Genomic DNA, 15,032 nt, shown 5'->3' on the forward strand with positions numbered 1-15,032 from the left:
ACATGGAAGAAGTAGAGTTGTACTTATATCCACATTGATATGAGTCATACACACATATTGGATCCTATTTTAAGTAATCTTAAAATCTAGTCTTAAAGGAGTACTTCACCCCCAAAATGACTCCTCAATCCTTCATGAACTGATAGGACAGTAAGTAGGGCCATATCTTGAGAACATTTAAAGTAGTAAAAGTAAATAGTAGACTTTTGAAAGTGGCAAGATATGGCCCTAAATGTATATTAAACATCCCTTTATAAACTCCAGAACAATGCTCACAGAGTTAATCCAAAGTGTCTAGTATCCAGTCACATGCTCAATACTTCCATTTTAATATGAAAAGTTTACTTTTTAATTCACTAACAGGATAAATCATCCGATAGACAAATGACATGCTCACCTGCATGCATGTGAACACTCACATGTTGAACCTCACATGCATGCCCAGGTGTGTTCTTCCCACCAGGAGTGAATTAAAAAGTAAACTTTTGACAAAAAGCTTGTACGTTTTTTATCATCTTTTGAAAAATCATGAAAGTGTGAGTGCTATTGATTTAGAAGGCCTTTGTATAATGAGTCTCAGGTCTTAATGGGTTAACTTCAGAGCAGGTGATCCCTCTATAGAATGAACATGTGTTCTGGTGCTGCTGATTATTTAGCAGTGTTGATGTCTATTTGGTCTAAAATGGTTATTATCTTTCACATAGCAATAGAATGTTACAGCCATCAGATAACATGCAGTTGTAAGTTATCTTGCATCACAACATCTAAAATAACGCAGTGTAAATTATACTGTACTGTAGGTACAGTGTAAATGATACTGTACTGTAGGTACAGTGTAAATGACACTGTACTGTAGGTACAGTGTAAATGACACTGTACTGTAGGTACAGTGTCAGAGGGGGGACGGGCAGGGTGGGCTCAGAGTGTGTGTCCCCCAATCTACATAATTATCCTCTGTTGGGTGGAAACCTTGTAGGTCCTAAACTGTTGAACATTTTAAATGGATCCAATCCAGTTATTATTTAGTCACAAGCTCTTGTTAACACTGGCATGACTGAGGTTACATTATCCAACACACAGCCTGCAAAACGGTCATTTTGAACAAGAAATCAAGCTCTCCTATTCGTTACTGTCTCACCTCTGTGCTCCAGACTAGCTGACACCTTCTCACCCACACAGTGGGGGGTTCCATTGTCTTCTAAATAGCCATTAACATCTCAATTGCACTCTGCGCAGTCAGTGAGCCCACATAATGTTGTTGTTGTAGGCAGACACAAACATTATAAAATTAGGCTAACTTGTAATGGTAACTGCAGATTCTGTATGTAAAATCTTTATTTAAAAAAAAGCGTATAAAACAGCGCGATCTGTAGCGTCACACATTAAACTCTTCAGTGAAACATGGAGCCTATATGAACCACTGAAGCCACTGTCTAATTACGTGACTCCAGGGTTAGGGTTAGGGTTAGATTACGTGATCTCCATTGTGCAAAACACATGGATATCTCTTGACAAACCAATATTATATTATATAATATTCACATTATTGTCTGAGCGTAAAGCTCTCATTCTATCAGCTGTTCACGCTGATGAGAAAGCGTCTCCTCTCCTGTCCCTCTCATCTCCTTGTCAGCGTAACAAGTGAACACATCGCTATATGTTCCACAAATGTGCTCATTCCTGCGCTAAATATCTGATCTACAAAAATAAAACAATCGCTGCCTGACGAGCCATATGCTTGTAGATCACATCTGTTGGCACAGCATTTTAAAACAGCGCGATCCAGTAGCAAACACTCTGTACACTGCAGTGAAAGGGTTGCCAAATTTTGCGAGAAAAATAAGCAGTCAGGTCTATGAAAATGTTACTGCATGCATTGTGCCCTAAGAAAACAGTGAGGCATGAAACCATTGCATTGTAAATGGGGTTTATATCCGAGGCAAATTTGCAACCCCAGTCCCTGGTTAGACCTTTCTATATAAATATTTACCTAATAAAAATTATCTACAAAAGGACATGCATGAAGCTCTAATCTAAACAAGTATGAAGATATATTTATATCTGCAAAGTAACTAGTAGCCTAACTAAAGTTTTCAAATAATTGTAGTGGAGTAAAAGTGCAAGATTTGCCTCTGAGTTGTAGTGGAGTAGAAAAGTATTACCATTATAATGTAATTATATATATCATTATAATAATAATAATAATAGAAAGACGCCCAAAGTCGCTTATAATAAGCAGACATGGCAACATAGAATAGTTGCGCAGCAGCAAGTCTGCTGTCTACGGGCCGCTCTGTGGGGGGTCTCGAGGTGTAAAGTGCTCTAGGGAGGGGGAGAGAGGGGGAGAGCGATCAATTTAGCCGAAATAAAACGGCTGGGATGGGATACATGGTATGTATTTCATATTTATAATGAGTTAAAAAAAAAAAAAAAAAACGGAGATGGTTTGAAACATATATTTAGGAAAAGTCATGAAAGGGGAACTTTCTCAGAGCTTCCTGAGAGAAGTTAAGCCACTTTCAATTCTCAAAATCGGTCCCATTGATTGCTTAGTCACGGAAGTGTTAATAAAAACTCTCGCTTTAAAAAAAATCTAAAACAGACGATCTACAAGCTCAAAATGTGTCGTGATGCGAGCTTATAGATCGGCTATTTGTGCTACTTGTGTGTGAGTACAACATTGCAGTATGACGAAGTGGGGCGTTCATTTACCACAAATTAATTAAATACGTAGATGAATAAATACATAAAAGTTGAAATATGGAGATAATAGGTTTCTGCCCAACAGCAACGATAATGAACTTGTAACATTTTTGCTGGAGAAACCAGATATTGATGTTGTAGACAGAGATATTGTATTTTAGCTTTAGTTTTCCCTCTCAACCATTTTTGCTTTTGTTGTTGGCCTACCTAGACTATATATGTATTTTTTTTGTTTTACAGTAAGTTATGCAAATGATTGTATTGATATTGTATATCTAAGAGCACCGAAGTCTGACGTAATTTACACATCCTACCTGGTTCGCGGTTTTCCACCCCCGTTCTGAATCCCCATAGACGTCTTTAATATCGCGTCAAATAAGAACTGTGTTCCAAAAATAAACTAATGACCCCGGCGTTTCCGCCGAATTAGTTACATTTTCGCCAGAAACAGACTGTATCAAATATAAGTGACTGACTATCATAAACGATACAGAACCTCCTCCCTGACAATATCGCCGAGACAGTTTGCTTATTTATGGACCACAATTCTTATATGAGACGATTCTAAGATGACCCAATGTTATTCTCCATAGAGAAATTACTTTACGAACCGGGGGATGAACGAGTGACGTCAGGACTTCTGTACTCTATACTGCTGACTGATAGCTGAAATGTTAATATTGTGATGTAGATTCTCTCATTTAGTGTTAAGGGCCGTTCACATCAAGAACTACAATTATAATGATAACTATAACTGTAAATGTATATATTATTTAAATAGTTCTAACTCAAGTAGATGGCAGAGTTCACACAACAACTATAACAGAGGTGAATCGTATTGTTGAAATGTACACAATGTTATGATTCATCAGTGTGATTGCTCACATCATCATTATTATTATAGTTATCATTAGGCATATAATTATTATAAATAGTTATCATTATTGGTGTGAAAGACCCTAGCCTCTGATTCTGTATTATTATATGTATGTAGACTATACATGAAAACATGTATTCTAGGATTACATTATATAACAAAACAGGGGGGGGGGGAGTAATAACCTGCATTACTTTTCTTTGTATATAGTTGTAAATAAAAAGGAGTAAAGTAATAATCTACTTTTGATAAACCTATGTTGGATATACAGTATAGTTGTAAGTGATAAGATTTTTTTTGTTAAAACAAAAAGTCTTTAGTTAAAATGTTAGGTTCTAAAAGTTCTATATTAATAAACAGACAATATATTTTCAGGTTGGTCACCAATTTCATCCAATCAGGAAGGATGACCAATTAATCACCTTCAATTAATTATTTTTACTAGACCATACCCAGTCGACGCATCCGTGGGGGGATATGCGCACATGATCTGGCAACCCGGGAGGAAGTTCGTCCCATAGCTGGGCAGCCCCGTAACCATGGCGACATTCTTTCAGACAAAAGCGCTAATAAGAAGCTGAGATTTGATGAAATTGAAAAACGGGCTTCACAGTTAAGTTCAGATGGTAATGGTCAATGGCTGTGTGCAAAATCAGAGCAATTGGTCCAGCCACTGAGGAGAACCGGGTAGCTTCACCTACTCACCTACTCACCTACTCAAGACGGTTACTAGAATTATAGTAGGATTATAGTAGGATAGTATTCCAGTTCACATTTGGTCTGCTCACAGTTTATATCCTGTATCCTGTATGAGTTCTCTATGCTGATTGGATGAAATTGGTATCCTGACTTGAACATGTATTTTCTGTTATCAAAGAGATGGAGAGATGGGGAGACCACTGTTACTGAACAAACACTCTATAGCAATGATTACAATATAGAGCTTTAACCTTTTAACAAAATACTTTTGTTTTACAGTTTTGTCAACTTTTGGTTATAATTTGAATAATATTATATTATGTCCCAGCATAGCAAGTTATTTAGACATTGACTGAACAGCTTTAGCTTCGTTATATTTTTAATATGTCATTGATTTAACCACATTGAACCCAAGCGTCTCTATTCTAGGGGCGAATATCCCGTAAAAATAGCTGACCTACAAGCTCGTAGATTGAGCTTGTAGATCTGCTATTATTAAGGGAAGAGATTTGGTGCAGAGGGGGGAAAAGGAGGTGACCAAAAGTCCTGGAGGATCCCGGTCAACAAAGCATAAAGGGATCAAGTGGTTGAAGTTGTATCTGTTGTAATTCTGTCTTTTACTATTAATTAAACCATAAATAAAGTTGATTTTGTTCTTAATTTCTGATTCAGTTGTAGTTGTTTTCTTCAGACCTAGTTGTTGTTTCCTGTGTATCACCATGTGTGTGTGTGACATTGAGCTCACACACACCCTTCCTCTACAGACAGACACCTTCTGTGTCACACAGATACCATGACAATGACTCCTTTATAGTTACATATCATTCAGTCTGAATATGTGTACATTGTATCATAACTCATTTATAGTTGCATAATGGTTCAGTCTGAATATGTGTACATTGTATAATAACTCATTTATAGTTGCATATGGTTCAGTCTGAATATGTGTACATTGTATCAGAAATATAGAAGCTTGGTTTCCTCACTAGAATGATTATAAGTATTAGTTTCTCTCTGCTATGGAGAACAATAATTATTAGTAAATGGTACAATTTTAATTATTAGTCAAAAGTAAGTTTAAAAGATATTGTTTTGTCTGGTGAATTGTCAGAGAGAATAGCCTATCTACTACTGAGGTCCTGACACTCACACACACACACACCAAAACAAAGAGTATTGTTTTTGGCTCCAGGTTTATGCTTATTGGTGACCCTCAACTGAATCTATCTATGTCAGGAATCCCTATAGAACAGGTAAAAAAGACAAAACTACTTGGTGTTTTATTGGACAGTCAACTGTCATGGTCTGAACATATTGATAGCATTATAACAAAAATGGGAAGAGGCATAGCGATGGTCAGGAAGTGCTCCACCTACTTGACACCCACTATCATGGGTCAAGTCATTCAGTCTCTGGTGTTTTGTCATCTTCACTACTGTCCTGTCATATGGTCAGCGGCAACTAAGTCGGATCTGAACAAATTGCAACTTGTTCAGAACAGAGCTGCCAGACTGGCACTTCATTGTTCATCACGCACTAACATCGCATATATGCATACACGCCTGTCCTGGTTATCTGTCGAACAAAAACTGGCCTGTAGTCTCCTTATGTTCTTCAGGAACATTATTTTAAATCAAACGCCAGATTATTTTTGCAAACAGTTATCAAAATCAAACAACACACACAATTATTTCACCAGGAATGCCAGCCGTGGCCTTTTAACACTTCCTGCCCCAAGAACTAATCTACTCAAACATACAGTTATATATAGAGCTATATCCTTCTGGAATTTGTTACCATCTCACATTCATCTTATACAAAATAAATTATCCTTCAAAATAGCGTTAAATACACACTTGTTGCAGCAGACCACATGACCGGAATCTTAATCTTGTGTTGTATTTAATTTTTGTAAAATGTAATGCAATGTAATTATGTATTTTCTATGTTTTATTTTTGCATGCATCTTATATGGACCCCAGGAAGACTAGCTGTCGCTTTGGCGTCATCTAATGGGGATCCATTCAATAAACAACAATAAACAACACGTCACACACACACACACACACACACACACACACACACACACACACACACACACACACACACACACACACACACACACACACACACACACAGGGAGACACACAAAGGCCAGAGTTGCACGGTGACTGTAACACATACGTCCATTGCCACATTTTGTGTAACAGTGCGACCATCATGAGGACCCCCTCGAAAAGGAGATTATTATCCTCTAGTGACATTATAAAATACACAGCAGCTAGAATGAAGTATAAAGCCAAGCTGTCATCTTCAGATCAAAGTTGTACAGGTCACATGACATTCATCATGTTGCAATGAGCCACTACCCTACAAACACATCTGACCCACATGGAGATACAACAAGTGACTGTCAGTGACATGGAGAGAGTGGGGATGGAACGACTTGATGAAACAATGCAGGAAAGTGACTTTGTTGTCATCATAAAACTACTGCTAAACTACTCCTCTAGAGTAAGGAGGTGGAGTGATCAGTTGGGTGGTGCACGTGTGTGTGTGTGTGTGTGTGTGTGTGTGTGTGTGTGTGTGTGTGTGTGTGTGTGTGTGTGTGTGTGTGTGTGTGTGTGTGTGTGTGTGTGTGTGTGCGTGCGTGCGTGCGTGGACTGACCCCTGCTGTGTGTTCTCGTTGACGTCTGTGGAGGGGGAGGGGGGCCCGTCGGAGATGATGAAACCCTCATCTGGTAACCCTGGAAACAGAAACCTGAAGAGGCACACGCACGCACGCACGCACGCACGCACGCACGCACGCACGCACGCACGCACGCACGCACGCACGCACGCACGCACGCACGCACGCACGCACACACACACACACACACACACACACACACACACACACACACACACACACACACACACACACACACACACACACACACACACACACACACACACACACACGTCAATGGAGGAGAGGAGAGGAGAGGAGAGGAGAGGAGAGGAGAGGAGAGGAGAGGAGAGGAGAGGAGAGGAGAGGAGACACATAGAGTCTCCTTTCTGTCTCCTACCGGCACCGCTGCCTACTGGTCCGCCGGACATCAAATTATTGGCTTAGGAATGAGACAAAAACAAAACAATATGAATGCAAGTCTCCATGGGGTGGCTAATGGTTAGAAAGTTAACTATCCTTTTAGAACATGTGGATAACTGAGTTCTTTCAAAACGGGCCTAAAAAACCAAGGGAAGGTAAACACAATTTGTTCCCATAGAAAGGAGGTGTCATTCACTGCAGAATATTTTTTTCCTTTTTCTACTTTTATATATAGTTTTGTAATTGTTGTTTGTATGTATTATTGTGTTATTTTTATGCTATGTTGATGAATGGTAAATGGTGCATTTATACAGCGCATTTATACAGCGCTTTTATCCAAAGCTACATAGATTGTGCATTACACACACACACATTCATACACCGATGGCAGAGGAAACCATGCAACAACCTGCTCATCGGGAGCAATTAGGGGTTCAGCGTCGGGCTCAAGGACACTTCTACACTAACTCTGGGGGAGCGCCCCAACCCGGGATCCAACTGGGAACCTTGCGGTTTCCAGTTCACTCTACCCAGCCACTCTACCCCTGAGCCACTGCCGCCCCAAAGAATTGAATACAAAGGACCCCAATGGAAACAAGTCCCAGAACTTTTTTGGTGTTATCCTTCTGTAGCCTAAATGTCTGACTGTACCTTGTGCTGTTTACATTTCAGACTAATAATAAAGTATTCAACCAATGAGTCAAAAGTACCTGACGACATTGAAGAGGCGTGTCATGTAGGACTGGAACTCCTGCACAGCCTGTGGGAGGAGCCTGCGGTTGGAGCCGACGCCCACATAGGTCATCCTGTATGATGTCACTAACGTCTCCACCAACCAGCCGAGAGGATGGAGAGGAGTCTCACATGCCTACGTACGCGTACGCGCGCGCACACACACACACACACACACACACACACACACACAGTTCAAAGTCACAACATACACATTATTAACAGTCTCTCCCCGACCAGATCCAGGCAGTAAGTGATGCCTTACAAGTTACACTCAGGGGATAAAATCACCTTCTGCATGTTTGTAACCAGTGACTGTAAAGACCAATTTATGCTCGCAGCGACAAGTTCTGATATGCCCATATATAGGCATGTCACTCACTATGACTCAGACACAACCATTAAAGAAACCTGATACGCCCATATATAGGGATATAGGGTCCCCACACATTTTTAGCAATGAATTTCCAAAACTTTTCCAAAACTTTTCCAGAATATTTAGCCCAATTTCCAGGCCTATAAAACAATCATTCAGCGCAATAATGTGTCTCTTACTCCTATGTACAATGCCCAAAGATAGGCAGTGTAGCAAAAATAAAGCATAGAATATAAAATAGTACAATTTCATTCAACATTTCGTGCAAAATTAGGGCATAGTGACCCTGCGAGCGAAAATAGGAGGGGTGGACGACGTTGTTGCACGGTTCGTTGTCGCTCGCGGTAGGTCAGGACGGTCTCATTCAAAAACATGTATTTTAATGAGATTTCATCGCCCGCTCGCTTCGCGTCACGTAGCATCACGTCGCATTTGTGTGGATGGGGTGTTACACAGCCCGTTCGGCGAAAAACTACTTATGTCACATATTTCGTGTAATGTTATACATGTTTATGAAAATGTTTTGTATTCAAAAAAATCAATAGCCAAAAACAATGCATAGCCAAAAAAAAATCCAGGACCCTTGATAAATTCCAGGACCTTTGATCAATTACAAACCTTTTCCAGTACTGGGTTGTTGTTTTTTTAATTTCAAAATATTTCCAGGAATTTCATGACCATGGGGACCCTGGATAGATCCGATTGTCCAGAGCCACATATCCGACCGCTATGCCCATATATGGTCATCTGCATGCAAAGGACCGACTTCAAACTCTGTTTTCAAACTTCAAAATACCAAAAAAACTAAATAATTTACAAAAAAAAAAAAAAAAAACTTGACTAGTACAACTGTAATGGAATAGAAAGCAATATTTTTTTGCACATAATGCTGTTTTATTATTGTTGGACAAATTAAAAATAAATTAACACACACACACACACACACACACACACACACACACACACACACACACACACACACACACACACACACACACACACACACACACACACACACACACACACACACACACACACACACACACACGTGCCTTGGCCAGGTATCTTGGTATATTGTCATAGTTTGCAGCAGTCACTGCTTCTTCATGTTGAGGAATGAACTCCAACTGCTCCAGAACCCTGATCTGAGATCTGCTCAGCTGTGGACTACACACACACACACACACACACACACACACACACACACACACACAGCATAAGTAACATCATATCACTCGGTACTCCGTGGGTAACAGCATCTCTGCCATATAAAAAGTAAAGTATTAAGGAGAGCTTGTGTGTGTGTGTGTGTGTGTGTGTGTGTGTGTGTGTGTGTGTGTGTGTGTGTGTGTGTGTGTGTGTCTGTGTGTTTTGAGATCTTTGCATTTTCTCCATAGTTAGTAAAACATTACCAAACATTTCTAAATCATTTTATAAATGTTTTATAAACCTCATTGGTCATTTGAATTTCATTCTTTTCAATCTTTTCCTCATTGGAGTATTGTTGTCTAGACCTTTCAAATCAAGGACAGTTTATTTTGATACTGTACTTAAATAAATGTAATACAATGGCATCCTCTTAAATCTATGGTATGGTATGCTTTGCATGTATACAGACTCTACATAAGTAGGCATGACAGAATAGTGGATTTGATATCAAAAGATATATCTTCTATTTTCAGGTCCTCCATCATGCTGTATAAGCATTCTACTGTGAAGCCGAGCATATTTAACCTGTGGAACGATGATTCTGTGTTCTCTAACATTTCAGCTAACACCCCTGATGTCATTGTTGTTAATGAAAACCATAGGGAGATTTTAACACTCCTAACCAAAGTGCTAAAATATCATCAGCTAGAGCAGACCATCTCTCAGCTAGGCTACAGATGTAAACTTTTGGTTTTTATCTTTGGTAGTCTAGGTCCTAGGACACGTGCAAAAGTTGGTTGTGAGGGGCCTGCAAATGGCCGGCCTCTCCAAAAGGAGGGCTAAACAATTAGCAAGGTACTGCTCAATATCAGCTATTATAGGAAGCCGCTCAATTTTGAGGAGGTGTTGTTTCCTTTACCCATGATTGTTGTCCGCTGTGTTCGACAAATATGCCATATTTTGTTTTGTATGTAACACTGCTCTGCTTTACATGCACTTTGTAACTGGCTGTTTTCCCTTTATCTGACTGCACTGGCAGTGTTTATGTCCTTTGTACATATTGTACTTCTGTTTATGTGGACATGAATACATATTTCAAATGTGTGTGTACCTCTCTCTGCGTGCGGTAGTGATGGTCACAGCGATGTTGGACCAGGCAGTGTTCAGGTCTCCAGTGGGTCCACAGCCCAGACGCCTCCAGCACTCCTCAAACACACACTGCCACTTATGATCTGCACGCACCGCACTGCCTCCCACCTCTCTGTGCACACACACACACACACGCACGCACACGCACGCACACGCACACACACACACACACACACACACACACACACACACACACACACACACACACACACACACACACACACACTTGTTTTAATAGTGTGCAGAAAACAATGAATGTACCAGTATTGGTACACACACATTATGACTTGAGTTGTGTTGTTGTAGTGGTGATGATAGTGCACCAAAGCTACTGTAACTAAAATCTTTGCTTCTGGGGGTCCCTGGAACTAAATATTTTACCAATGTTCGCTTCAGAAAATATATATTCCAGGATTTGCAAAAATGTTCAAGATTTTTCAAAAATAGCAGATCGACAAGCTTATGAACTTGTATATCTGCTATTTTTGACTAGCTATAGAAATCTTAAAATGACACAAATGATGCTTTCCCGGTCTTAAAGGGTTAACACAAGACACACATAACCACTTTCACCTTTACTTCAGTTGAGAATGCAGGTCAGCTATTTTTGCTACCCCCCCCCCCCCCCCCCCCAGAAAGACAAACAAAAGTAAAAAATAAACATGAAAAGTTGAAATATGGAGATATGAAGTTTCTGCCCGACAGCAACAACATAAACGTGTACTGTACTCACTTGAGGAGGTTCCTGGGTTTCTTGTCCACATCGTGGAGGTTGATTTTGGTGAAGGTTCCCGTGACCTTTAACCCCGTGGACCACTCCCCACTGAACACCCCATCCACACTGTCTGCATTGGGGAGAGACAGCACCCCCTGGTGGGAGACATGGGAGGTGAAACACAAGCACTTAGTAATGGACAGATTGATGATTATTTGTCAATAAGAGTGTAAATGTAACTCAAAGAGTGTACAAATGACAAACTCTAAGTCAGGGGTCTTCAACAGGGGGTCCGGGACCCCTAGGGGATCCTCAGAGCAACTACAGGGGGTCCGCCAAGCAGGGCCGCATTAACCGTGGAACCTAGTGGAACTTGTGTTCCACGGCCCGCAGCCTGCAGGGCCCTGTGAGAATTGTGTATTTAATTTTTGTGTATTTAAAAAAAAATGTTGATTTATATTGGTCAAATAGAACCGAATTAGACCCGAATTAGACCGAATTAGACCGATTTAGACCCGAATTAGACCGAATTAGACCCGAATTAGACCCGAAAAATTTCGCCACTGGGGGGGCCTTTGATTTTGTGGTGTTCCACGGCCCTGAGGGGTCTTAATGCGGCCCTGCCGGCTGCCGCCAAGTCTTTGTGTGACATTTCTTTCTTTTACCGTAACCACTTGAACCCTAGCATCCCCTTTTTCTGAGGAGAACTTTAGCCAAAAATAGCAGATCTACAAGCTCTCAACGCCTCGCACTGCGAGGCGTTGAGAGCTTGTAGATCGGCTATTTTTGGCAAAGAGGCTATAGGTGTAGAGGGGAAAAAAGAGCAGACTAAGTAAAACAAATCTGAAACACAATTTTATACAATATGGAGTAGGGGGTCCCTGCTTTATCTCTCTCTCAGCTAGGGGGTCCTTGGCCTGAAAAGGTTGAAGACCCCTGCTCTAAGTTATGAATGGATGAATAAGAATGAATAAATATGTCGGCTACCTTTCCACTGATGGTCCAATCATCAGAGAACTCTCCCTGGAAAACCGTGTCGTCATCACACACTAGAAGACCTGCACCCTGGAAACATACACGCAACACACACACGCGCACATGCACATGCACAGACACACACACACGCACGCACGCACGCACGCACGCACGCACGCACGCACGCACGCACGCACGCACGCACGCACGCACGCACGCACGCACGCACGCACGCACGCAACACACACACACGCACATATGCGCACACGCACACGCACACGCACACGCACACACACACACACACACACACACACACACAGTTGGTGGGTTAACACATAGCGTATACTGTTAAATACATACTGTATTAATAACCAACACTAGACATGAACACATCAATACAATATATAAATACAGGTGTTCTGAACGTCCAGGCCTATATTGAGTTATCACATTACCTGCCAAACATGAGTATAACCGTTGTTGAAAAATACACCCGTTTACCGCCAACAACGAGTATACCGTTTTTTTCAATTTATCCACACAGAACCAGAGATATCGCGATCCAAAGATTTCTAGCTCCATTCACTCCTTGGTTAACTTATTACTTTAAAATCCTGTATCTCGGCTCCTGTGTACTTTTTTTTTTACCATGTTATTTTGGGTGAAACATGCTATTTTCAATTGGCTGCAATTATGGAACGGATTACCACAATCGGATTTTTTTTTCCACGATTCTACGAGACTCCTGTGTGTGTGTAATGCGGGGATCACCGTGAGGACGGTGATCACGGAAAATATTTTGTGACTACTTAAAAAATGATTAAAAAAGGTTAAAATAATGCTGGCAGTGGGGGAAGTAAAAAAAAAAATGTTGTTAATACTGTATAGGCTATGTAAGACATATTGTATTAATAAACATGAACACATAATTACAATATACAGATATATATTAGATAAACATATATTATGTTAAGCAGATATGGGATCTTTGATGCAGTAATGCACAAGGTCTCTGAAAGGTCCTGACTGTCTGCACAGAATGGAGGTTTGACTGCTAGTAATAAAACAATAAAAACAAGACAAACAAATTAAATACTGTATAGTATGTCTCCTCTGCTGGACTGTGTGTTCATTCACCTTCTAAAACAAATAGTTCCAGTCCTGGATTCTGAATAGCTGAGTCCCGTGGTTCAATACTGGATAAAAACACATCTAGGACCACATGTATCACTATCACTGCACCTGTCTTATTAACAATATTCACTATGCTGTTCAATGGATACCGTTCACTATTCTGTTGTTCATATAGATAGAATACTTTATTGGCAACAGTGAAAAGAACAGAATCACCAATAAAAACATATTAATCACAAAAAAAAGCAGAACATTGTTTCCATTGCGGTCCATTATAAAAAAAAAAAACATCCAACAGACTATACAAACGCCACACAAAAACACAATAATATATACTAATATAAACAATGAAAAAAACACTACACATAGGACAAGCAACTTAAAAGAGGCACACCAAAGGAGTGAGCTATCTGCATCCAAGGGTCAGCCGGGGGATAAGTTCATCTAAGTCCAATTAGTGTCAAAGTCATTAATTTAAGATCGATTTTAAACTTTGGAAGGTAATTCAGGGATATGGCAAGGTAAGAGAAGAGCTCCTTTTCGTCCTGTGTATGTGCAAGGTTTTACATCACTTTAAAACAAGAGAGAGATACCCCAAATTGTACCGCTCGGTTTTGCTCCAGTACCTTTCCATTTGCACAGCAACTGCCTGGTTTGTGCTGGTAGTTTTGGGGACTACTGTCTTGTAAAAAATAATCCGTGAAATTATTATTAGAGTAAAATGAAAAAAATGCATATGGAGATGCCTGAAGGTCTATGACGAAACATTGATTGTCTTAACCCATTAAGACCAGGAACGCATCTGTGTCATTTTAAGATTTATTTGGCTATTCAAAAATAGTAGATATACAAGCTCATAGCACGGCACCGAGTGACACGCTATGAACTTGTAGATCTGCTATTTTTTGAAAAATCGTGGAACGTTTGTGCAAATCTTTGAATATAAATATATTTTTTAAAAGCGAACATTTTTACTAAAATCTTTGCTTCTAGAGGGGTCTCTGGAACAACATATCTTGAGATGGGGGTCCGCGGCCAAATACATATCATTTTGGGTTGTCCTAGACATGAAAGAAGTTTGAGAACCACTGATATTATAGCAACATGAAAGTTCTTTAAGAAAACTGTTAGGATTTAGAAGACATTTGTAGAATCCCCAGAAGCAAGATTTGAGTTACAAATGTTCGCTTTTAAAAAAATGAAATATTCAGAAGATTTGCACTAACTTTTACAATTTAAAAAAAAAATAGCAGATCATATATCATATCATATATCTATGATTTTCATGCTGCAGAGGGTCAGAAGACTAGAGTAGTGTTCCCATACGTACGCCTCGTAGCCGGTGTAAAATCCAGGGTAAAGCAGGGCATTGTGTGGCTTATTGCTTTAGCACTTACTGTCATCTTGTTGTCTCTGAACGTTCCTTCGAAGT

The 15,032-nt window shown here is 40.1% G+C and overlaps 2 protein-coding genes across 2 annotated transcripts in view; both read right to left on the bottom strand.

Annotated features, from left to right (window-relative positions):
- LOC311041262 (alsin-like) overlaps nucleotides 1-8,232 on the bottom strand; it is a 72,955-nt gene extending 64,723 nt beyond the window's left edge. The window contains exons 1-2 of the mRNA XM_084086164.1: nucleotides 8,081-8,232; nucleotides 6,948-7,040 (exon numbers count right to left, since the gene is read on the bottom strand). Of these exons, the coding sequence (XP_083942290.1) occupies nucleotides 6,948-7,040; nucleotides 8,081-8,175 (188 nt within the window). The 5' untranslated portion in view covers nucleotides 8,176-8,232. The remainder of the gene's footprint in view (nucleotides 1-6,947; nucleotides 7,041-8,080) is intronic.
- A 1,086-nt stretch (nucleotides 8,233-9,318) lies between these two features.
- LOC311041261 (alsin-like) lies at nucleotides 9,319-15,026 on the bottom strand (the record flags this gene model as incomplete). Its single annotated transcript, XM_084086163.1, has 6 exons — nucleotides 14,998-15,026; nucleotides 12,479-12,556; nucleotides 11,510-11,646; nucleotides 10,739-10,888; nucleotides 9,531-9,645; nucleotides 9,319-9,327 (listed from the first exon to the last, which is right to left on the bottom strand). Exons 1-6 carry the CDS (start codon nucleotides 15,001-15,003, stop codon nucleotides 9,319-9,321), a joined length of 495 nt encoding a protein of 164 aa, XP_083942289.1. The 5' UTR covers nucleotides 15,004-15,026.
- Nucleotides 15,027-15,032: the final 6 nt, after the last annotated feature.

The sequence above is a fragment of the Gymnoscopelus microlampas genome (genome assembly GCF_963454915.1).
Source record: "Gymnoscopelus microlampas genome assembly, contig: SCAFFOLD_108, whole genome shotgun sequence".
Classification (NCBI taxonomy): Eukaryota; Metazoa; Chordata; class Actinopteri; order Myctophiformes; family Myctophidae; genus Gymnoscopelus; species Gymnoscopelus microlampas.